This window comes from Poeciliopsis prolifica, unplaced genomic scaffold (assembly GCF_027474105.1).
Source record: "Poeciliopsis prolifica strain line A6 unplaced genomic scaffold, Auburn_PproV2 SCAFFOLD018, whole genome shotgun sequence".
Classification (NCBI taxonomy): Eukaryota; Metazoa; Chordata; class Actinopteri; order Cyprinodontiformes; family Poeciliidae; genus Poeciliopsis; species Poeciliopsis prolifica.
Genome location: NW_026562393.1, coordinates 7,900,062 through 7,925,625, shown reverse-complemented (window position 1 = coordinate 7,925,625; position 25,564 = coordinate 7,900,062). Strand labels below are relative to the sequence as shown.

Genomic DNA, 25,564 nt, shown 5'->3' with positions numbered 1-25,564 from the left:
CGGGTTCTAATCCAGTCTAATGGCCAGATGTTGGATGTGTTACATCATATTTATGAGATTTTACATTGTAGAAACTTTGCAATAAATGCATTTCCTTCAGAAAACATGGGATTTTTCTGTCTGCCACAGCTTAAACTATTTTCTCCAACATTTGGCTGCTGAGCATCTGCAGGAAACCTGGTCCAACTCCACAGTCTGGAAAAGACTTGAGGCCTCCAGCCTGAACACAGCGGTCTCCATCTGAATTTGCTCCGGGGATCCTCAGCTTTTCTCTGTTCTGCAGATCTTCTTATGCTCCAATCGCCTGAGTTTTTTTTTTCCTGATTTTCTCAGAGCTTAAGCCAGGCTCAGTCGCCTGAGAGGAAACCACAACCTCTGTCAGAAATATAAATGAATAAATAAATAAAATCATTTCTCCTGGAGGAAGTTTCTGTCAGTTTAATTTTTACTTTGTAGCAAACAACCAGAATTACGGCTATAACACAAAGTTGTATTTACCAGCTTAGCATCCTGAATGTGGAAAAGATCGCTCAATAAACATTTATGCAATTGTTGTAATTAATCACACATGTTTCTATTTGATAAAGTTTCAAAGACAATCACAAAACAACAATAAACCTCACAATTAAGAAACAATATTCTTCATCAGTAAAGTCCCAAAATAGTGATACAGCACCAGAAAGATCAGCTTTGTATTATTATGCCTCCTTCTTTGGAGTTTCTGTTATTAAATCCCATTTCATTAATCAGTTTCATCCCAAATGTTGACAGCAATTTTTGTGTAATTTGTTTCTGTTGTGTATTTTCTATTTTCAGCATATATCTCACTTGGCCTAGAAAAAGTGCTTACATTTCATGATTTTGTTTTAAATATATCATATTTTCCAGACTATAAACCGCACCTCACTATAAGCTGCACCTGCACAGTTTTTTTAAAAAAAAACTGGAAACATAAATATATAAGCTGCTGATGTCTGCGCTGCTATCAATCTATACTGCCAGATCGAAAGCCTTCAACTTAAAAGCGTCATCATATGAACTTTATACTGTGGGTTCCATGATGAGTTTGAAAACATTTCTCAGTTGTGCCTGCTGTGCTTGTTCTAAATGTAAGTCAGGATTTTCGTCTTTGATTTCCAATGATTTGGTTGTCCTTTCCTGACCTCTAGAAACATTTCTTCACATCTTTAAAATGATAGACAAATAAAAATGTTTGCTGCACAAATGTAACACAAACGTTTGACACCAATTTTGTCTGATTTGAAGAAGGTGGGGTAGGGCCAACTTCACTCAGGTCAAAAAAGCTTGCAGTTCTAAAACCATCCAGGCTGAAGGGTCATCCACAAGGGGGCGCATTTTGCTCCTCTTCAACCTTGAAAACGCCTTGAGTCAATTGCCTTGCAGATAGGTAATTGCAAGGGATGTGTCCTTTCTGTAAGGACACATCCCTTCCAGTAAGGGATGTGTCCTTGTTTCATTGTCTTGGACTGATGGACTCATGTGGAGTCCCCAAGTGTTGGAGCGAGTTTCTGGAAATGAGATGAATAATGACTTGTAGAGAGTCTTTGAAGAAATGCATGAGAACAGGAAGTTAAATCATTACCATAGTTGGAGTGCGCAGCGCTCTGAAAGGACTGTGTCCTTCCCACGCTGTAATGTTTTCCTGTTTGGAATTCCAGACAACTGGTCAAAACTTTGAAATGTTTTTAAGTGATAAGGATAATTCCTGTCAAAGCACAAAGCACTGTAAAACAATAAATCACTCTTTTTTATTATTATTATCTGTGATTCAATGAGTTTAGCAGCCCAGCAGATTAGTGTAAATTCCTGGATGCACATACACACATTTTTCCAGTATACCAGAAGATAAATAAACTGCAGGATAGATAGATTCTTCAGTCAAAATGATGAACAGAACAAGAAAAACGTAATTGACAAACTTTATCGTAGACCTGTCTGCAAAGAAAATGATCAAAACCCCCTGAAATAGAGAGAAACCGGGGAAAACGCAAACAACTCACTTTTGAACATGAAAGGAACAGCGGAAGATTACTGTATTTATGCGAGATAGTTCCTGAAATTAACATATTTCTCCATGAACAAACTCAGTGGGTTTGTTTATGGTGAAGATGTGCGAGCCTGATTAATGAGGCATCTAAAATTGAGCAGAATCGAGGTTTTACAGTGCTGTGCAGAGCTGCAGACACTGATTTTATGTCAGCTTCATCATTCCTCAGGCTGCTCCATCCATCCATCAGTGGGTTTTGATGCGAGGCGACAAGTTTTCTGTCTGAAGTAAATGATGGCCAGCTGCTACATGGTACCACCTACCCCCTCCATGCACACACAGCTGGTAGCCTAGACGTTTTCTGACATGAGTTTTCAACTTACATTTTGCTCCAAACATCACATCTATTGGGACATAATGCTCAAAATTTGCTACAGTATATTTTGTAGCTAATCACCAGCAAATAGAAATTGTCTGGTTGTTTATATGTCATGTTAATTTGAATCAATCAATAACTTATTAAAAACACTTTTTTGTTTAGTCTCAACACTGAACATTAACATATGGGGCTCCTGTGGGTTGAAAAATGGCTCCCAGATGGGTTACATAATGGCCCCTTGTCATTCAGCTGTTTTTTGTTCAGCTATTTCATTGTACATTTAAAGATGAGAATGTGAGACTTAAGTATTATGTAATGCAGAAATAATTTAAGTTCACTTGGTGTTTGAAGATTTAAAGGTTTATAAGTTGATGAGAGGAGCAGGAATTAATAAAATCTTGTATCTTTTACTTGCTCCTTTTTGAACAGATAACGTAACATTGCATGTCAATTGGGCATGATAATTTGTTTGAATTTTTTTCTTTCTTGCTTTTGTCTGTTTGAAATAAATAAAAAAGGTTGTTGTGGAACTCATCGACTAAATAAAGGTAAATGCAAAAACTTTGACAGTATTTTTATCGTCAGATTAAGTTGCATCTTCCAATAAATGAAGTGACAGTAAAATATGTCACTCCTATTTATGCTTTTTAAAACACAAAGTCTAATGTAGCCTGAAAAAAATATTCATACTTACTGCATATGTTTGTTGTTTTTTTTTTTATAGCAAACACAAACTTCAATGTGTTTTATTGAAATTTTACTAAATATTTGGAGCTAAAGTGACGCTTTTTTCTTGTATATTATTATTATTATTTCAAAAAATAATTAACAGTTAAAATGCAGCTCTGGCTGAATATTCATAAGATGAACTTCTTCCTAAGTCTCAAGCTCTTCATCCATTTTTTTATTAATTAAAACCAACTGCAAAGAAAAGCAACCCCACAGCATAATAATACTACCACCGTGTTTAACAGTGGAAATAGAGCAGTTGGAGTCTTAGTTTTTTGCACATCTTTGCTGTGGAAAAGATTTGTAACAGTTTTGGAGTGCACTGCTTAGTTGCCTCAGAATAGAATAGAATTTTCCACCTGAGCTGTGGATATCTGCTGCTCCTCCAGAGATACTATGGGCTTCTCTGCTGCTCCCCTAATTTATTGTCATACAATTTCTCTAGCAAATTACAGCTGCCTTCATAGGATAGCTGGATTTCTGAAATTATTAAGTAAGAGGGGGTTAACATAAATGCACACCACACTTTTCAGATTTTCATTAGCAAAAAAAAGAAATGATGAACATGTTTGTCATTAAAAAAAAATTAACACTATACATTGAAGTTTGTGGTTGTAATGTGACAAAATGTAAAAAAGTTGAAAGGGTAGGAAAACATCTTCCAGGTACTATGACCATCATTTGAATACTGAGATTAGATAAAGGTAACCTGCGGCAAACACATGTTCACAACATAACTTAAGACACACCTTGAAAGCATCCATTTGAATACAATTTGCAAAAAAAAAGGCCCATTGTTCAATGCAAACCTCTTAGGTCACATGGTCCCTGCTCTCCACTTTTGCTCCTGCGATCAGACTAAAAGAGATTTCAAGAGATTTTGGTAGATATTTTCTCGCTACACAGCAAAGTCAAGGCTTTGAGATAGTTGCTCTACTGGCTCTTCTTGTTTCCTCACTGTGACTCTGTTACAACAGCTCACGCAACGCTTTGTTGAGTGTTTACAGGGAGAAGCGAGGACAAAAAGTACAATGGCAGAGACAAGCTGACAGCTGAGATTGGATTTGAACGAGGGGATCTTTTTAGCGTAAGTTTGCTTTTAATTCTCTTTTCCTTATTCTTTTCCCATCTTGTTGCTATTCAGTTTGTCTTCAGGTTGAATGCTTTCCCTCACCCACTCACTTCCTTCTCTTACTCTTCCCGTCCCTTCATTCAGTACAGAGGGCCAACGGGGGGCTGGACATCTGTGTTTTTGATTGGCCTTTCCCGATAAATCTGCCCGTTTCCTGCACATGTACCGCGAGGCAGAGAGAAAACAGAGGCTCTCTCTGAAGATGTGTGAATACAGACAGAGCTGTGAAGTTGCACCTAACTTTCACTTTGGGCTTTTAAAGTGAGAAAATCGAACCAAAACCCACAGGGGAAAGAGCGGATGAGCAGCAGCTTGTTCTGACTGAAAGATGGACAAGGACGATAAGAACCCGAAGACGTATGTGTCCACCTTCAAGCTGGCCCTCAAGCCCCGGGGAGGGAAGCAGAAACAGAATGGAGTGGACACCACAACCAGGACAATAACAGGAAACAACAAGCTCAGATTTTCATCTGCAACAGGTAAAATCTCAGTCAACTATATAAAAAAAGAAAGACTCAGTTTTCAAAGCTAATTTTCTAGCAGCTCGTAATGAGACAATTTTATAATCATCTGTGGACCAAAAGACATTCAATCTGAAACATTTATCTGTTTTGACATCTACCTATTCAATGATTGAACAAACCCAAACCAAGAATGGCCGGATGCTTTTGATTCTATACAAAAGAAAAAGCTGAAAATTTTACATTGTTTTCTAAAAATATAGTAGCTTATTTTAAATTTAGGATGCCACTTATGATTTTGAAATCATAAGTGACATTTTTAAATGTATTTTAAATGTTTAGATGTTTTAAGGATTTTAATGATAACTTTTTCTAAATTAAAGTCAAATCTTTTAGGATTTGGAAGGAAGACCAACAAAAATTAGTGCATAATTGTGAAGTCAAAGTGAAAGTTTTTGGATATTTGTTGCAAATGTAATCTGAAAATGTGTTTTGTTTTTAGCTTCATTTACTTTTCTTTACTTTCTGGTTTTCTGAAATCACCCTATAATCAAAAAAAAAATAAACAAATAAAGAAAGAAAAAGTCAAATATGTGTTATTTAACGTCCAGCAGAACAAGCACCCTAAACCATGCAGGTAGCGTTACAGTGGAACGGCTTAGATCGAAGAAGTCATATATTAGAATGGCCCAGTCAAAGTCTAGACCTACATCCAATTGAGAATCTTTGGTAAGAATATTGATGCTCACAGATGTTCCTCATCCAATCTGAAGACATTTCTAGATTGGTAAAACTGGTAGAGACATACCCCCCAAAACTTGAGGCTGTAGCCGCTGCAAAAGTTGGCTCTACAAAGTATTCACTCTTGGTGGCTAAAAATAAATGCATGCCACACTTTTCAGAATTTTGTTAGATCTTTTGGGATACTGTGCAGATGTGTTTGTTGAACCATAAAATACATTCAAATCTGTGGTTTTAATGTGATAAATGTGACAAAATGTAAAGCTTCTCAATACTTTTGAAAAGGATCTTGGACCAAATGTTGTAAATCTGCTTCATTCCTGAGTTAACTTCAGAAAAAGTGAGCTTCATGCAAATTATTAAATTTTAGTTCACATTCCATAAGGGTTTTCTTGCACATTTTTTTCCACATTGCATAACTTGTACATCTGTGAGATCCTTGAACTCTGCTCTGCTTATTACGATAGAACAAAACGACAGCCTGCATCTATTAAACTCCAAGAGTTTGGGACTAAAAAGAGACGCCTGGAGTCCAGACCTATTACTCAAGAGTAAACATTTGGTCCTCTCTGTTCCTAAACATTTACAGAGTCTTCCTAAAAGAAGATTTGATGCAGCCTGGTGATAAAACACGTTCACGACCCTTCATTTTGCAGGCCCAAATATTTCAGATGCTTCCAAAAATGTTAAAACAATTTAGTTAAAATTGTATTTGTATATGACAAATCACTATCACTTTTCAAAAATCAGCTTAATCAGAGCCACATGTGAAAAGGAATTTGTGACTCTTCATTTCTCCAACCCACTAAACGTCCTGCTTTTGCTTTAAGCTTAAGGTAAAAGCAGGTATGTTGAGGATTTTCAGGAAAAGAAGAGAAGCAGCAACGTCTGTTTTCAGCTAAATTCCAACATGGTTTTAGTCTAACATGTGACATCCCCCATCCGCATTCTTCACTAAATGTACACAAGCTTTAACAGACTGAAATTCTTCCTTAATCCACCGGTGACCACCCATTTCCCACTCTGTTCCACATTACAACATCAGTCAATCTGTACATCTGTGCTTGTAAACACCTGGAAAAACTGAAATATTTTATATTTACATTGGTTTCAGATTTTCAAATGACCTTTGCAACATTCCAAACATTTTGATCCTCTTGTTATGGAGGTGTAATATCTTTATGCATCTGCTTCGCTAGATGGAGAGATCTTACATAAAACTGATACATTAGGACTCGGATGAGCTGGTTCCTCCTGGTTGGTCAGCGAAAAACAAAAAGTAAAACCTGACCGAACATCCTGAAGTATCTGCTTTTCTTCAAAGGTGTCAAACAAGGAGCAAGTCAGAGTTTGGAAGCACCCAAGTTTAAGGAATCGATCAAGGATTGCTCTGTCTGTGTCGGAGGCGGCGTTACGTTTCAAGGTGTTATCACAGGAACTCAGCCGTTGAATGTTTCCTGGCTGCACAATGGTGAGTGATGCAATGTTTCAAAATGATACACATCCTCTGCAATTATTGGAATCCCTGAATTTAAAAAAAAAACATTTAGTACAATTATATTTTGGTGCTCTAAGGATTAAAAACCCTTGAAAAATTGAACCTTTAATTTGAGTACAAGCTGGGTATTCTACATATGTTGAGTGATAAGTGTTAAACTCATTAGCACCTTTAAAATAAGTTTAACTGAAGCCTTTATTGAAATGTATTCTTTAACTGTTTTAAGTTGATCATTATCTTTAGAAACTTTGTATGAGCAATCCAGGATTTCCTGTTTTCTTGTGGTGCAAGTATAACTTGCTAGCATGTGGCTTTATAATCAAAGTGTTAAAGGAAGTTCCTCGCGGCTGCTGAAAAATCTGAAAATGGATCATCATTTGGTCTGTCAGAAGGCTAATACTCCAAAACATATGGCCAAATCTGCACAGGATTGATTCACCAGACACAAAATCTACCATCCTCTGTCTCCAAAGCTGAATCCTGCAGAAAGCCTCTGAAAAAAAACACAGTATGACATTCTGGAGAAACGGTCAAAGATCTCTGTCTCTCTCTCTGATTGTTTGAGGAAAAACACTGAAGTGCTTTTTGTTGGTACCAGCATGTTGAACAATTGGAGTATTTTTCTGTTGGTAAATGTGATTAAAGTAAGAATGGAATTTTTCTGCATTTTTCCGTTTACATTTAACTTATTAGACATATACTTCTTTTTACTCAGGTGTTGGTGTAACTGCAGGTAGAACTTTCTTTGAAAATAGTGTTGCCAGCCTGACTCTGTCTCAGTGTTCAACCGGACATGCTGGTGAATATACCTGTGTGGCTGAAAACGGTGGCGGAAAGACAACCAGCAGCGCTCTGTTGCATATAACAGGTCAAGGTAAAAACACAAGGACCAGTAGAACCAGTATTCACCAGTACAAGCCTATTGAGGAGAATTATTTACACAAAATCCATGTCACTGTGTTTTACAAAAGAGGCCGGAACAAAGGAAATCCCAACATCAAGAAACCATGAGCCGCGCAACAATGTCTCATCAGAATCAGAGTCTTGTGAAAACACTGAAGGGGAAAGGCAACACAAAGAAAGAGATCAAGGTAGATTATTAACTTCTTTTTAGCATCATTTAAAATCTAACTGTTTTAAGAACATGAAAAAATTTCCTTTTATTTTGTTTTATCTTCTTATATGAAATAAATCTTGATAAGCAGTACTCACATGTGGAGTTAAAATTGACCCATCTGGTCAGGAAAAATTTAATTCTGGCTGATTGATTGAATGCTTTGTTTGCTCCTGCAACCGATCATGACTGCTGTTTCATGATTGGTTGGTTTCTCTTCAAATTCGCCTATCATGAGGCCTATCTGAAAGTCCACCTACTCTTTATTCTCACAGACTGCAGACTTCAAACAAAAGCTCCCCAGAGCAAAGGTAAGTTTACAAGTAATCAGCTGAGTTCAGGCAGAGTCTCCATTATTCGATTCCAAATCCTGCTGAGTTGTTGGGTATTTTCTAAGCTGATTTTTTTTGTTCAATTCAGGTCCTCCAGTGAAGTTTCTTGATCCACCAGAAAAGGTGGAGGTTTGTGTGGGTCAGAAGGCTCGGCTACGCTGTGTGTTCAAGAGCAGTTCTCTTCCTGTGGTCTGCTGCTGGATTTACAACAGAGCCAAAGTAAAACCACTATAGGCTCAGATAACTGTGAACCCAAATCTGTGCTTTCAGACTCTAAAACAAACCTTTTCTTTCTTCAGGTGGTGTCAGGAGGTTGTAGGGTGACCGTGAAGAACGAGAAGACCCAAACCAGCTTGGAGGTCTCTGAGGCCGCTCCAGAAGACACGGGTTCCTACACTGTGGTTGTACAAAACCGACACGGCTCTGCTCTGCACACGGTGTCGCTCAGTGTCATAGGTGGGATTGGATCTAATGCTTTACATGATTAAATGCAAACATTTGATGAATATTTATACTGTAGAGATGCAGAGAATTCAACAAAAGATTGATGGAAACCATAAAATAGGCCTTTGTCCCTACTTTTGCTAACCTGCAAGCCTGACCTGACTCCTGTGACTCCTGTGATATCTGGTACTAAGATGTGGGCAGATGTTCTGTAAGATGTACTAAGATGTTCTGTAATTGGAGAGAGGATGCCTTTGCGTATAAGGATTGGGTTGAGATCTGGAATATTTGGTTGACTCTAAGCCACTTCAGAAAGAGGTGCCAGCCATCAAAAACTAAGGTTCATATGAAAAGATATCCACCATCTGCATCTGTGTGTGTGTGTCAAAGTAACATCCATATGGTAAGTCCCACAGCATCATACTGCAGGTGATGGCTTGTTTGACACCCATAGAACGCCCAGGTACCATGTGTTGCCCAGGTTAGCTTCAAGTGATGTACAAGAAAACATTTAATAAACCAGACCTCCTTCTTCTGTTGGTCAACTTCTGGTGTTTGCCCATTGAGGGCACTTCCAGGCTGGTTAACATCTCCACCCTGATTGGTCTCCAGCTACTAAGCACCTTGAACAATAAACAGCAACGCAGTCAGGGTTCCAACACTTTTCTACCAGAATGAGTGTCAACGTCTTCTGCAGTTTGAGCTGGAGTTGCTCATCTGTTGGATTGGATTGAACATTTGTGATACCAGTTCCCTACTTTTCCTCCTTCTGACCACTTCTGATGGATACTAACAAATACAGATTATAGATTTGTTTCAGTGTTTTGTTGAACTAAAGACTTAATAGATTACAGATTACACAAAAATACATTTTGCATTATAGACATGCATTTTTGGAGGCACTCTGACCCCAACAACCTGCCATCACAATATTTTGAGTGAATTTTGTCAGATTCACTCAACTCCTTTTTTCTACCCATTTATGCTCAACATTTTAACTTTGAGATTTAAATGTTTATTTGCTGCCACCCCAATGGTGTGGTGTATTTAGAGAGATTTAGACAAATCCTCTTTGCTTTTCAGACCGACCCACTCCTCCATCATCCCAGCCTGTTGCTTCCAGGATCTCGACCCAATCTTTGGTTCTTTCCTGGACGGGCCCCTGCTACGACGGAGGCACAGCTGTCTTGGGTTACATCATAGAGGCCCTTCGAGACGGTCCCAAAGAGCCTGGAAGCTGGACTGAAATAAGAAGGTGTAAGAACACCTCGAGCCACATTTGCTCAGGTTTGGAGCCTCTGGGTCGGTACAAGTTCAGAGTTAGAGCCTGGAACTTCGCGGGTACCAGCGACCCGAGCCAGGAGTCTCCGTACATTAAGATGGCAACCTCAAGTGAGTGATGTGCTGGTGTTGTTGATAGAAGAAGTATCTGTTCAGATTGATAACTCTTTGTTTTTGTTTAAAGAGGAACAGAAAGAGGAGCCCGGCTCCTATGTGACAGTGACTATCGACACCAAACACAAAGTCAAGGATCACTACAATGTGCACGAGAAGCTTGGGGTGTAAGTATGCGCTTTCTTTCTCATTAACATTAATTCATGTATGAAGGCAATTCATAATGCTGCATGACCTTGTTATGGAAATTTCATTCATCAAAGAATGAGAATCTGTTTCAACAATAAGAGAAAGATTAATCTTTGTCTTTAAGTTTCTTTAGTTGAAGGCAAAAGCGTTCAAACTCACACAGTCGCATCACATCGTTATATAGTCACAGCAGGGAAAAGACCCACCCAAAGTCTGATCTTGTATCCATTGCCAGATGGACCACAAATGCAATACCTCATAAACTGTCCCTCACCTCTTGTTTTATGGTGGGAAAGAGAGCCGACAAGGATTTCAGGAGAAACTTCCGATTCTTCTTTGTCAGTTACTCATGGGTGCAGGGTTACACAAGGGTACAAACTACATTCTACACATCTCAGTCCTGTAAAACAATTGATGGGTTAAGCATTTTACCTAAGATGTCATCAGGTCTCTTGCACTGTCACAGCTGTTGAAACATCTAAAAAATATCTGGCAACTTCTTTTAATGGAAAAGCACATCTTGCAGAAATACAAAAACACAGCAGATGTAATCAGCCTCTCACTTTTCATTATTCCAGTGGGAAGTTCGGACAGGTGTACCGAGTGACCCACAAAGAGACTGGCAAAGAGTTCGCAGCCAAGTTCTACCGTGCCCGAACCGCCAAAGACAAGTCCGAAGCTCGCAAAGAGATTCAAATAATGAACAAGCTTCACCACCCAAAGATAGTCCAGTGTCAGGCTGCGTATGAAATTCGTCCGGAGTTGGCCATGGTCATGGAGTAGTAAGTAATCTTTATCTGGTAATTTCTTCACATTCACACCACCAGGCCCTTGAGATGTTTTTGTCTTCCCAGCATCGCCGGCGGGGAACTCTTTGAACGCATCGTGGACGAAAACTTTGAGCACACAGAACTGACCAGCGCTCGCTATGTGCAGCAGATCCTGGAGGGCATGCAGTATGTGCACAAGCAGAACATCGTTCACCTGGACCTCAAACCAGAGAACATCGTCTGCGTGGACACGTCCGGCATGCAGATCAAGATAATTGACTTTGGCTTGGCCAGGGAACTAGGTAAATGTGAGCAATACAGTGAAGATGATCTAATAAATACAGTTTTAATATCTTTTTTCAGGTAAATATCAATTTTATAAATCACACATAAAATATAGGTTTTAACATATTAAACAAATGTTTAGTATGCTATATAAGTGCAACTTTGGAAGAGAACAGCCGTGACTGCATGCCAAAGATAACATCAGGGCGTCTCAAATGCCTAGATTTCTACAACAGCAGTTATGTTGCAACAAGTCTTTTTATAGATGACAGAGTGAAACTATTTCAGGAAAGTGAAACGAAAGCACCTTCTTCTCTGTAGAAACAATTAGAGACTCTTGTTTAAAAATCATTTTTGGATCAAATCTTAAATTATTCTATTAAAAGCGTCTAAAATTTAAAAATTTATATTTAAATCATGTTTATGTATAAAGTGCCTTTCAGAAGGGACATTTCAGATAAACAAACTTTGATCTAAATAATCTACTGGCGGTAGGATTAAGGTCATTGTCCGACTTTAGCAGCGTCTTATTTAGCCCCACAGTAGGAGTGACTCTTTGTAAATGCTAATTTTTGTTTTGGACTTCTCTCGTCCTGTAGAGGAGGGTAAACCTCTGATGGTGATGCATGGCACTCCAGAGTTTGTTGCTCCTGAGGTGATCAACTACGAGCCTGTGGGATTTGGGACCGACATGTGGAGCATCGGAGTCATCTGCTTCATCCTGTAAGCTGAACTTTGGTGGTGCTCATTTGAATTTCAATGCAGCACTAAGTCTTCTTCAAAAACCTGTGGCTCAGAGTGTCTGAATAGATGCTGATTTGGCACCATCTGCTGGTTTTCTCTTAACAGGAGCAAATCCTACTGAGAGAGGATATTATCTTATGTTATCAGTTTTAAACTACTAACTTTCTTCTAAGTAGAAATGTTGGCCACACAAAAAATAGCTACCCTGCAAGGCGAGCTCGTCTGAACCTGTTTTTCACTCTGTGATCCAGGCTGAGTGGAGAATCTCCCTTCCAGGGAAAAAACGACGCTGAGACTTTCGCTCTGGTGACAGCAGCCAGCTTTGAGTTTGACCCGGAAAGTTTTGAAGACATTTCTGATGAGGCAAAGGACTTTATCAGCTCCCTGTTGAAGAAAGACCAAAGGTTGGTCTGCCTTATGTTTTCTAATGATCGCATGTTCAGCTAATACAAAACTACTAAAAGGAGTATTTTGCACTTAATTAAAGAATGAAGGTAAAGATCTGACAATTGTTATTGCTCAGTATCTGCCCATTTTTGATAAAAGATCTAGGCTGTCGTGCAGAGAGGCCCTTGCCCACTCCTGGATGGCTTCTTTCACCCCTCTGACCCGCAGACCCACCAAGTCTCTGAATAAAGAGAAGATGAAGCGCTTCCTTGCCAGACGCAAGTGGAAGGTAGACGATGCATTTTCTAAAGATGTCTCCTGAGGAATTTTTAATTTAAGACTACAAAAACAAACTCAAAGCCTGGCCGTGAGTAGTGTTGGTCATGAGTCACTATTTCTCCTCTCACCCTACAGAAAACTGGCCAAGCTGTTTTGGCCTTGAACCGGATGGCTAACCTCACCAACAAGCTGGATTCTCCTGGCAGCTTCTCAGAGGGTAACGGACACAATGCCTTCTTTCGTCCCAGATCTCCGCACAAACGCCAAATGACTCACAGTTGGGGACTGTCACTTCAAGTTTACACTCCTCTGATCACTGTGGCCTTGTTTCTCTTTTGTCGTCCATTCAGAGCCAGTGTGGAGCCATGAGGCAGAGGAGGCCATCCAGTCGCTGGACAGGCAGCTGCAGACTGAGCCGCACTTCCAGCAGGCCCTGAAGGACATGACCCTTCTCAAGGGAGAGACCGCTCAGCTGACATGCCTGGTTGACGGTACTGACAGAGCACCGATGCTCTTTATAGATCCAAAATAGGTTCTCAAGGAGCAAAACTACAGAGAATGAGATTCTGAGCTGCTATAGTATGAATCATTTGTTAGATAGCATTCTTTTTATGTAGGACTGCATGAAATGAGATTTAGATCTCCAAACTATGGAAAAACTCAGGGTGGATTTGATGCTGTCAAAGAACAAAACAAAAGCTGACTTCTTCATCCTGAAACGGCTCAAATCTAAAGACAAATGTCACAGATCCAAAACAGATTTTTAAAAAGGTTAGGCAGCAAAAGCTGTAAAGTTCTTAAAACCAAGGTGTCATTCTATGACACCTTGATGCTAAATGTGGAGGTCAACATTGGCATTCAGATAGAACTGGATAATTTAATTTGGGTCAGTATTGCTTTTTTTAAGAGATTCTCTAAATTTGTTTATTTCTCCAAATGTTTTTTTGAAACTGGTTCAGATTCTGACTACAGGGTGGCGTTAAAGCAGGACCAGAACACAAGCATACTTCAACCTTCCTAAAACAAAAAGAAAATTATTTTATTAACACAAAGCCCTATTTTTATTTTATTTTTTACCCTTAAGACTCCATTTGAACACACATTGTGTGTTGTGATAGAGATTATCATCTGCAGAAGAGGCTCAATTATATAGGAACTTTTAAAGTCATCAGTGATTTATCTTATAGGTGCAAAACAAGTTTTTAAAGAGCAGCAGCAACTGAAACCCAGCTATACAATGACAAGCACTTTAAGATGCTAACAGAGGCCTGAAGAGTTGGGAAATAAAATGTTGGGTTGTTTTCAATTTCAGTATGATCTCAATTAAGAAACCAGTATTTGCCCTGATGCATAAAAATCAAGAAACCGTTTCTTTTTCAAAATTTTTTTTTTTCCCCCCCAAATCACAGGTTACCCACAACCTGAGGTGACGTGGCTTCATAACGAGGAGCCGGTGAGCGACTCGAGCAGAGTGCGGATGCAGCAGGATGATGAAGGCCTCTGCTCTCTGGTTGTGGCTGATCTGGTGCTCTCTGACTGCGGGATTTACGTGTGCAGAGCCCAAAACAAGCTGGGGGAGGCAACGTGCTCCGCAAAGCTAAATGTCGAACTGTGAGAGGCTGTGCGTTAGTAGATCTCCTTTGTTTAGGCTGCTACATGGACACTCGTTTTATTTTAGTGGACACAAATGGCTGAAGTCACCAATGTGTTGCATGATAGCGGTGTTAAAGGAAAGTAAGATTTTTACAAGTACTGCTAAAGTTTCACACTTTGTGTTGCTCAGCTGTGGCTGAAATTCGTCTTTTTCTTTTTTAAAACACAAGGTAAAACGATGTAAGACCTGATCTGAATTTTATAAATGGCATTACAGATGCATTTGTATATTACAATATTGTTTACAGAAAAGTTTTATAAAAGCACTAAAATAAAGACTCTTAAAGAACACAACCTGGTTCATTAAATGTGTACAACACTTAGAAGGCTGAAAATTTAAAGTTGTGCAGCAAGTTTGCTCAAATGAATGAGAAAAGTTAACTTAATAGAAATCTATTTTAGTGTTATGTTGTATGATGCAGCAAAATAACAAAAGCAAAATTGAAATTCAAGAACACCCAAATTACAGAATCTTTTTTTTTTTTTTGTAAACCTCAATTTATTAAACATTAACTTGTTTAAATATAAACAATTTTTCTGTCACTTCAGACCAAACTGATGCGCTGATTAACAGATCAGATCTCAGAATCTCCCCCAAACGTTATTAAATCAATTTCTCCTTTCTGGAAACTAATTACAAAGTTCAATGAGAGACTTTAAGTAATGCCCATTTATGAAATAAGGATTTATGTACAAATTAGTGTCTACTGAACTATAATACCTTAGTAATTTATAGTATTAACATGGTCAGTAATGTTCACTGATCATTACTCATTTAAAATCAAAATCATCTTCGCTTCCAAGTTGACTTTCTCACATTCATCCTTAAATTGAGCATCTTGGACATAAAATGATACTTAAAAACCTCTGCAGAGGCCCAGGCACTGACTTCTTGAATGAAGTGAGGGAGCCTGCTTGGTTAGCTAGAGATGCATGATGACTGGCCTCACGTTTTGTTTAAGGCAGTGTTTCCTCCGGTGGATTGGTCACTGGCACACACACACACACGCTTCCTTCTGCGTTTTCTCTCCACAAGTCAAAGCCGATGTAATCCGGAGATATTTTCTATCATCCCTCTGTCTTCAGGATTCTCTTCTGAAGGAGATTCCAAGCTTTAAGTACCTTTTATTAAAAAATAAGAAAAGTGAATTTTAATTATTTGCAACTGCTTCATGAAATTACTGACGTGATGATGAGTGTCTGACCTGTTTCTGGGTGACCTCTGACTCCCACAGAGTGCTCAGCACTACGTTAGCATACTTGACTTGTTTGCTGCTTGGCCACTGATTCTGCAGCCTGCGCAGGGCGTCTTCTTTGCTGATCCCGTCCCGTTCCATTATTCTTGTCACAGCCTGGAAAGAATTGCCAAAAAAGAAAACGTCAGTTGTTTCATAGCAAAGATAAGTTTAGAAACTCTGGTGCACTCGAGTGGCATTGTTTAAAAGAAACACAAAAAAGGTCACCAAGGTCACCACATATTAAGCCTTAATACATGAAATACTCAAACCAAATGTTTAATGGCTTTAATGGTTCTTGAAAAACACACCCTTGAAAAAGTATTTATGCCTCTTGAAATTCTTTCCGTTTTGTCGGATGACAACCAGACTTCACAGAGAAATGCAAAGTTTCAACTTTACATCTATAAATACATCTATAAATCTCTGAAAACAAACTTTTAGCTAAAGCTTTGTTCATCTAGATTCTAAATGTTTGCCAATTTATCTTTTCAAATGGGCTCGATCTCAGTCCATTTGGATGTAGGGCTACTGATCAGAATTCCTAAGTTTTGCTGCAGATTCTGAGTTGTACATTTTAGAGAAGAACTCTATGTGAATCTGTAATTCAAAGTCTGTATAAGTGCTGCTTCTACGCTGGTAGGAAATCATTACCTCCTCCTCAGGAATGATGATGACCCAAACCTCGTGGACCAAGTCTATCCAGCCGGCCTCCAGAAGAACAGCTGCATCCACCACACAAACCTCCCTACCTAAAAACCAACAAAGACCAAATAATTTTAGGGACAAGATCACACTGTGGCCGAAAATGTGACAGTGTGTGCAGCATGCAATTAAAGTTTGTTACTGGAATCAAACATTCACATTAACTCTATTAACTTCAGCATTTTTTGTTCCAGCTTCTCACATTTTTGCCATAAAGTTTCTGTCAAACCGATTCTAGCAGACGATCACAGCAAAACCTAAAAATGATTTGGTTTTTAATATCAGGATTCAAGAAAGCAAAAATACAAAAACCACTGTCAATCAGACAGAAACACTTGAAAGAACTGTGTGCAGCTTAAATAATTAAATACAATACCTTCTTTCCTGGCTTGGTTTATTGCTTGCTTGACCAGAATTGCAATCTCAGGCCACACAATGTCTGTCAGACATTTTAACCGAGCCTGAAAACAAACATCACCCTTAAGTCAGATATAAAAGAACAACTGCACTTTGCAGACCATTGCACTGCGACACATCCGGTGTTGAAATACCTGGTTCCCGAATACTTTTGATGCTAAAGTTCGCCGGTTGATGGTTTTATCCTCATTCAGAATTTCTGTAAGAAATGAAACAGAGAAAAGGCTTAAAATATCTGAAAGCAACATTTCTCCTAAGTTGAAATTCCTTACTTTTAAAAACTCAAACAATGAAATAAGTAATAACCAGACACAAATGGAAAGTTTAGGACTCATCTGCAAACTTCCTAACATAAAGCTGAACAGCAGAGGGGAATGCTTGTCAAATATATACATAGATTGGAGCATATATATTTAAATATCCCAGTCAAATTTCACACCAAAAATGAAGAACCTGTGGCAAAAGACACAGATGAAAGCTCTCTAACTATGGAGGAGCTGCAGAGATACACAGCTCAGGTGGAAGCAGAGAAATTATTGTTAAAAAGTCATGCAGGACATGCATCACACATGTAGAATGTACTATAATCAGGCTGGACCACCACTGACATTTCTGGACTATATGCAAAAAAACATGAAACATGGTGGTGGCAGCATCATGCTGTGGGAATTCATGTCAGAAATTGTTAGGGGAACTAAAAACAAGGGTAAAAATAATCAATCAATTATTTTTGTCTTTAAATATTTAATTTGAGGAAGATCTGGATTTTCTTTTTTTTCACACCATAATTCAAAGGGACGTCAAACCACCCAAAGCCTACCAACTCATTTGACAAGCGTGTTTCAAAATAGGTTTCTAATTGTAATCATTTAGAATTTACGTCAAGTCACAGAAGAGAAATAAAGTCCAGTTTGTGGAAATATTTGTCACTTATAATTTCTTTTTAAGAAAAGAAAGAAGAAAAATAAATAAATCACAAATTAAATTTGGTATGAGAGAAAAAAAAATCTAGATTTTATTGTAAACCATATCACCTACTCAGACTAAATACATAAAAAACTCAGAAGGACAACAATACAAACAATCAACCAGATGTTTGTAGCTGCAATGTGGCAACATGTGAAAACGTTTTGTCAAAACGTTCTGCAAAAAGTTGCACTACTTTTTAAAGGTACTGCAACTACTATATGTATCAAGAAATACTTTGAAAGTAAATTAATGTCATCATTGCATAATTTATGTTTAATAAGCGCCATCACAGATATCTGCCAGGTCTAACAAGCCCTGAAAGTAAAGCTAGTCTCTACCTGATCCAAAGACTTGGAGCACTTTCTGATAGCATTGTGCACCAGGCTGGTACACCTCATGACCCAGCTTATCGCAGTCGATCCGAACCGCGCCAAGAACCTCCAGCTGCTTGGCCACGGAGCTCTTTCCACTGCCGCTGCCTCCCGTCAGGCCAATCACGTAGGGAGTAGGAGGGAGGTGGGGCGAACCCTGACACAAAAGAACCCATGAGATCACAAGAACATTTCAATGAGGCAGGAGAAGCAAGAACAAAACAAGTCAGGGCTCCTGAAGTCGAGTCCAACAGGCCGCCTGCCCGACAGAGGAAACCGTCTGGATGACCAGCAGCGAACAAAGAGAGCAGATCACACTCATGCAAACAAAACTCCAGGTTTCTGACCTTCATTTTGAAAGTTGTTGTGTTTCCTCAAACTTTATGCTGGCCACAATAAATCCAGAGCTTAAAAGATTAACCGTTGTTTTCAGCAACAAATTTAAAACTCAGCTGCTCTTTCTGATATGCCTGCAGTAATTTTTGTTTTGCAAAAAACTGTTTACTCTTTCTGACCAGAAAGAAATTTGCCAACTGCGTTTATGAAGAAGTAACAGAAAAAGCAACAGTCCTCATTTAATCAATTAAATAAATCTTACGATATAAAATCTCTCATAGTGCGGTTTAAGGTAAGACAGATGGTATAGGTTTTATCACAATATTTCAATCTAATGATAAAACAGTGTTTACAACTTTTTAAGTTTTTATGTGTAGGACGTCACTTTGTGTCACTGCAGTCACAATAATCATCAGCTTTTATTTATAAGGCCCTTCATATCTCATGGTCTAAAAACAAAAAAGCCAGTTGCAATGGTTAAAAATAATAAAATAAATGAATGAATAAAAGAGATTTACAAAATATCTAAGAAATTAACCAAATGTTTTTCAAAGATGAAATGTCTTAAGAAAATTTTTTAAACAGTCAATGGATTATGGTGCAGTTTACCACCAAGCTGCACATAGTTACTGCATTTAACTGCATTTTCAAGTTTGTTGAAAATTTATTGCCGTTAAAACCAATAAACAGGTACAGAAGTCAGTTCTTTGTCTTTGTTTTGTGTTTAGAATTTCTTAATCTCAGTTGCTAATTATAAACAAAAACAAATATGATAAAGATTTAAGAAAGCCATCTTTAAATCTGATTATATGTTATTTGTTTGACCAGGATTTGTAAAAAATAAACTGAACTTACTGTAGGCGGGTTAAGGAGGGTGCCAAGTAGACGAGAGCGTAGACTGGACGAGCTGATCTTCTCCTCCTCAATTTCGTTGCGGTGAGCGTCCTTAAGCAGCTGGATCTCATGAAGGACAAGAGGTGGAAGGTTCTAGTTAAAGTAAAAAAAAAAAAAAAGAAAAGAAAAAAGGGATATTACAACCTTCCTCCAGGTGATCTCCAATTTTAGGCGGTTTGTCAGACGGACAGCCTGAAACACTGATGTTACAATGAGAACATGTCCGATTCCCAGCATCTGTTAAGCCTAAACTATTACAATAAACATCGTACAAAATATTTTCAAAAGTACATCAGGCAACATTGAACTCGGTGAAATGGAACAGCGTACATTCTGGGCGCGTTTCGCGTTGACAGCCTCGCCGCCCTTCCTCGTTTCCTCGCTGACCACGATGCATTTCAGCAGAGGATCCACGATGGACACACTGAAGGGGTCTTCAAGTGGGACGATCTCAACATGCAGGGACGGTTTGGTGTCCTGCAGAAACTGCTGGAGTCTCTGCACTCGCACAGAGTACGGCTCAATCAGCTCCTTTAGTACTTTTTCTGAAACCGGAGAGAAGCAACAGTCAGCCAGAAGTTCCTCACAGGTAGCGCCTTGCAGAAGTATCAGTTCTCCTGGAAACTGACACACTGCGCAGATTTTTCACTTAACCACATGAGCTAATTTTACACAATATTAGAAATACATTTAAAGATGAAAATAAATAATTAAATTACTTTTTGAACAAGAATATTTTTCTAATATTTTATTTCTTTAGAATAAACTTAATCTTTTCTAGGAAATGTATCTAAAATGTATCTGTTTCTAAATAAACTACTATGAACATCAACATGTGAAAAGCTCAACCCTTTCTTCTTGACTTGATCTGTTTTTTTTTATTGACTGATCAATATTCGGACATCAAAAGTTGCTCAATAGAAAACTTAAACAGGTGAAGCTAAAACTATGCCACCTGAAGCATTCTGGGTAAAACGTATCACAGGCAAAGGTTTATCTTAAAATCAAAATCTATTTATTTTTTGCAGTTTTTGCTCAATTATTGCTTTGAACGTGTTTTTCTTTTAGTAAATTGCATTTTTTGAGACTGTATAACAATTAACAGATTACTGAATATTTTAATAATCAATTAATCACAATTAATCTGATTAACTGTTTCAGCCCGAGTCATAAAAGCAACTTTAATATTTTCATACTGGTGCATCCCTAATAAAAACCGTTAAAAGCCAAGTATAATTTATCTTCTGTTTCTTACTTTTTAAAATCCTCTGAGTTGTTCTATCAGATAAATTCCCCCAAAATACAATAACGTGGTCGTAGCATCCATGAATACTTTTGCAAGGCGCTGCATCGTTTTACCATCAGAGCTTTTCATGAATAAATGTTGTTAAACTCTTAAAAGGGCCACTCACTTTTAAGCATTGCTTGGTCGCACACACCAAGGACAAACCTTCGGTTGGCCAGGAGACATGAGATGCTGAGTAGCGTCTTGTGGGCTCCATGCAGGCGGTCGAATGTTCCTCCTACCACTACATCATTGTATGTTTCCATAGGCTCAGCCTTTTGTTCTTGGTCACTTTCTGGCGCGTCTTCGTTTTCCTGCAGCTTGACTAGTTGCGGATGAAGCAGCACTGATGAAATACCGGGTCTACAGACATAACAGTGGCCGGTGTACTTCTCCAGACACTGCTGGACCTGATGGGACTGATGCGGGTCCTGCAGCACAAAGTCCGTCAGCACCACGTCTGGGGAGTGAAACAGAGGCTGCGGTGTGGGGAAGGGGCAGTTTGGAGTCGCGGCCCCGCCGCTTGCAGCCGGCTGAGCGCGAATATTAGTGAGCAGAACCCGAACATCCAGGTGGCCGCACACATCCGCTGCGTTGTTGTAGAGCCGAGTGATGAGCGTGGACAGGTCGACTACGGGCGGAATGAAAACGGGTCGAGGTTGGGTCCCGCTGGTCAGGTTAAGCCCGGGATGGAGGTGGACGTACAGCGTGCGGTCTACGAGCTGAGCGGCCGAGCTGAGCACTGGAGCGATGCGTAACGGGAGCGTCTGGAGAGGAGAGGTCAGCACAAGGATGCCTGTGCTGAACATGGACATGGTTGTGTCTGATATCACAGGGATTCCCAGGAGCCTCAGAGGAGAGTCACAGTGGATTCACTGAGAAAGACAAAGAAAAACCCTGTGCTTTAGTTCAGTGGCGTACAAACGTTTTACCCTGGGGGCCACAAAATTTATTAATATGTAAAAATTTGTTTGTGATTGTTTCTTTTCTGCTCAACAACATTTTTGTTTTTCCAAAATCTGCTTAACTTTACAGATTCAAAACATGAAAAGGGCTTCCAATGGCTCCCTCAGTAAAAGGAAAAAAATGTCCACATGTTTTGTGGGTCATTAATTATTTTCTACTTTGTTGGCCAAAATATTGACCATTCTTGACTTGTGGTCAGGGGCCTAACAAAATCCTTTTATGAGCCAGAAAGGGCCCCCGGGCCACACTTTAAAACACCATAGCTTTAGCTTGTATTATTTAAATAATAATACAAGCTAACGTTTATCTGAACTGAATAAAAAGACACAAGTATCTTTTTCTTACTGTCTTAAGTTAAATCAGATCAAACTCACAAAAATTATTTTTTGTGAGTTTTAATTGCACTACAAGAACACAAAATCTTATAGAGTAATTTGTGTCTAGTTTCTAGTGCAAATATCCAAGTACACAGAAAATAAGATAAAACTATCGTACAAATAACTATTCAGCAAAATATCGTAACTTGTTTTAAGTTAATTTCTAAAAAAATTGCAGAAAAAGTATTGGTTCCATTAGAAGATTAATTCAAGACATTTCCCAGGTTACGAGTTAAATAATCTGCCAGTGAAACCAGTGTTTTTTCTATAATTTTAAGGAATTGCTGACTTAAAACAAGCTCCTATATCTTGTTGAAAAGTTACTTCTGAGTTAATTTTGTCTTATTTGAAGTGTACTAAGATGTTTGCACTAGAAACTAGACCACAATTACTTGGTAATATTTTGTGTTTTTGCAGTGTGGAGGAAGAGTATGTCAGAGATTTATTTATTAATGTCTTTAAAAACTGAAATTTACATACAGAGTGATTACCAATTATTTAAACCAGGAATTAAAGCCCAAAAACATATCAGGAAGAGAATTGTGGAGCTGCTCAAGTCTGGTTCATCTTTGGGAATAATATCCAAATGCTTGAAGGAGCCGCGTTCATCTGTTTTCAGATTACCTTTCACCAAATCTCTATGGCTGCAGCACATTCGTAATGATACACTCCAATCATACTGTCACAGGTAAAGAAGGTTCAGTTCTTCCAGGTAAGGAGTGTTTCACCTCGGGACAAACTGCAACCACTGATAGCTCAGTAGTTGCAGACAAACCGACTGGTTTGTCTGATGGATGGTGTCATGTCATTCAACATGAAAAGCCAGATTACAGTTTGCAAATGCACACAGGGACAAAGGCCTTCATTTCTGGAGTCAGAAACTAAAGGAGGATTTTTTTTCCACCCCTGCAATTGGTTACATTTCAACACAGTGGTAGACAACATTTTAACTCAGAGTTACAATGTCCAAACATCAAGCTTAGACGCACTTTAGGAGTGAAGAGAGCACTTTGTCATTCATGCAACAGATCAAAATCACAAATTTGTTCAATAATTGCTAATTAACATCAATACTTTCAATCGACACACAAAGCTGATGAAGGCACTCAGCTTTTCCAGCGTGAACTTAATGTTATCTGTTAACAGCTGTGGTAATGAGGTCTCAATTTTAAACAAAGTAATAAAGTATTTTAGTCCAACTCAGAACTAGCTATCCGCATTCAGAGCAACAATCATATACTTATTAGTAAACAATAGCTCAAAGAAAACTGACCGTAAAGCAACAGCAGCGAGTTACACGTGTTCAGTATCTATCGTTCGTGATTTACAGAGTGCATTTTTGCTCCCCACACACGTTAAGGCCCAGAAACACAGCTTTAACTGTCGTTTGTAACTGACAGCTAACTGCATACACAACTTAGCAGCTACTTACCCGATGGAAAAAGCTAACGAGACGCGAAGAACGGATTAATCATCACATGCACAGCTGTACACATATTTTCTGTGCTGACTGTTCATCGGACAACCTTCATTTAAACACACTTTAAGCCAGTTCACACTCCTCTCCTGTTCCTTACAGCTAGGAGGCACCTTCTGGTTGAAGTTATGGGGTCCGCATCATTTCCACGCACCCGGAACACCGAGTAGGCGGAGTCTGTAAATTGTTCCTCGTAGGGTATTTGTTTCGTTGAACATTAGTGTCGGCATTCAAGTTGAATATTTCTTATAGATTGCAACTATTCGGTGAAAACATTTTCAAGCATTCAGTGGATAAACTCCGCACAAGCCGCCTCTGACCGAGTCTCGCCGGCTTCCTCACCGGAGATGACAAAAGGAGCAAGTCCCTTGTTTAAAGTCACGTGACGTTTCACGAACACGGGTCGCATTCGTTAACAGTCAGCCGGACGATGGGGCGGGGATTTCATGATTTAGATAAAATGCGTTTTTGGCGGCGGGAAGTGGTTATTACAAAATAACGCGCGGACAGCACTAAAATCTAAACGTCATCCCTTTACTTCCTCCCGGTATTCTCTATTGAATTATTCATACTTAATATTGTGCTTGCTCAGTGACTGTAAGCTTACTGACAGATACACAAATTACATTTATTAACAAGCTTCTGTTCTATTTAAGATTTTCTTTTTGTTCCTGCAAGTCGACAAACCTTCTCAGGTGTAGTTGAGGTGGAGTTCAGACGTTTCTTTCAAGGCTGGATGTCGGCTTACTGATTGACTCGCCGGATTAAGAATGATACGCCGGATTAAGAATGATGCGCACCCACAGAATATTTCAGGAAACTACTAAAACGTCCCCGGAATTGTGGGATATGTAGTAAAATTCAAATTTCTTCCAACAAACTATGAATCTATTGGTTTTAAATGACTGGATATGCAACATTAACCAGCAAAATATTTGTATTATGTGCTATTTTTGTGTCACACATTTTTATATTTGCATTTTTATTTTTTTTATTTTTATTTTTTACAGCTATGAGAAAGTTGATGCTGAATAAATTTTCAGCTAACGTAATCCTGATCTTATCTTCACACATAAAATTAACATTTTGCTTGCTCTACAGGTAGTTTATTCTGAAGGTTTTAATTTTTATTTTTAAATATTTGAAGAACCAAAGGGCGACAGAATGTATTATGGTGGGACTAATTTAACAAAATTTATTCATTAAAACATTAAGAAAATTGTTCATGCATTAATATTTCCTCCGGGGCAAATTTAGAAAAGTTTGGGCTGAGTTTCACAACCGTCATGATTGAAATTTCTGGGTGATTTATTTTCTTTAGCCCAAGGCTCTTGGGAAAGCATTAAGCAGGGTAATTTATGACAATTACAAATACAAACTGCCAAATAAAACCGACTCTTGTGGGAGTTTTTTTCTTTTAATTGGAAATTTAATAATTTCAGGCAATGCGTTTTTTTTCTTCACAAATGTAAAGCGTAACACACTGTTATCTTGCAGAAGCAGCTTCATTTGGGATGCCCTGGGGGTTAGAGGCAGAGATCCTGCATACGGCAATAGAACAAACACAAACACACACACACACACAGAGAGAGAAAAGAATTGAAGATTCAAGTAAAAATAAACTCCTGGCAATTTTTGGAAATTAAGACACATGTTGGCTTTTTCACTCTGGAATGCAGATCCTCATAAAAGATGGTTTGATCAATTAAATCTGATGTGAAAGAAAGAATATTGGTGCAACAAACAAATAAACTAATTCAACATCCCTCATTATTGTCAGTCAGTGTAAGTCTGATTGGTCCAGTGATCCAGGTCCTGCTGTGTCATATCAAACTATATCCTATAGACACAAAAATCTCCAAACGAGTTGCCCAAATAACCTTGATATTCTAAAGCTTTTCTTTAACTATATTAAAGTTTCAACTGACTTTACTTGGCAAGCTTTTGGTGCTAAAAACAATGTCAGTGCATGACAACATCATTAAACACAGA

At 38.6% G+C, this 25,564-nt stretch overlaps 2 protein-coding genes across 4 annotated transcripts; one reads left to right on the top strand and one right to left on the bottom strand.

The window, feature by feature from the left end:
* The first annotated feature begins 3,994 nt into the window (after positions 1 to 3,994).
* LOC129368157 (myosin light chain kinase, smooth muscle-like) lies at positions 3,995 to 14,842 on the top strand. Of its 2 annotated transcripts, none has more exons than XM_055043020.1 (18): positions 3,995 to 4,203; positions 4,338 to 4,727; positions 6,775 to 6,921; positions 7,664 to 7,822; positions 7,920 to 8,039; positions 8,338 to 8,373; positions 8,483 to 8,613; positions 8,694 to 8,850; positions 9,922 to 10,230; positions 10,304 to 10,400; positions 11,001 to 11,204; positions 11,277 to 11,494; positions 12,077 to 12,200; positions 12,473 to 12,625; positions 12,768 to 12,897; positions 13,023 to 13,104; positions 13,238 to 13,378; positions 14,297 to 14,842. In XM_055043020.1, the coding sequence occupies exons 2-18, from the start codon at positions 4,577 to 4,579 to the stop codon at positions 14,500 to 14,502; spliced, it is 2,565 nt and encodes an 854-aa protein (XP_054898995.1). In that variant the 5' UTR covers positions 3,995 to 4,203; positions 4,338 to 4,576; the 3' UTR covers positions 14,503 to 14,842. The 2 variants fall into 2 exon arrangements, with proteins under 2 accessions (XP_054898995.1, XP_054898994.1); XM_055043019.1 differs by having other exon boundaries at positions 4,333 to 4,727.
* Positions 14,722 to 23,838, bottom strand: coasy (CoA synthase). 2 transcript variants are annotated; one of them, XM_055043022.1, is made up of 10 exons: positions 23,673 to 23,838; positions 20,880 to 21,627; positions 19,798 to 20,012; positions 19,429 to 19,560; positions 18,205 to 18,394; positions 17,032 to 17,096; positions 16,857 to 16,941; positions 16,430 to 16,527; positions 15,746 to 15,892; positions 14,722 to 15,662 (listed from the first exon to the last, which is right to left on the bottom strand). In XM_055043022.1, the coding sequence occupies exons 2-10, from the start codon at positions 21,565 to 21,567 to the stop codon at positions 15,609 to 15,611; spliced, it is 1,674 nt and encodes a 557-aa protein (XP_054898997.1). In that variant the 5' UTR covers positions 21,568 to 21,627; positions 23,673 to 23,838; the 3' UTR covers positions 14,722 to 15,608. The 2 variants fall into 2 exon arrangements, with proteins under 2 accessions (XP_054898997.1, XP_054898996.1); XM_055043021.1 differs by having other exon boundaries at positions 23,528 to 23,697.
* Positions 23,839 to 25,564: the final 1,726 nt, after the last annotated feature.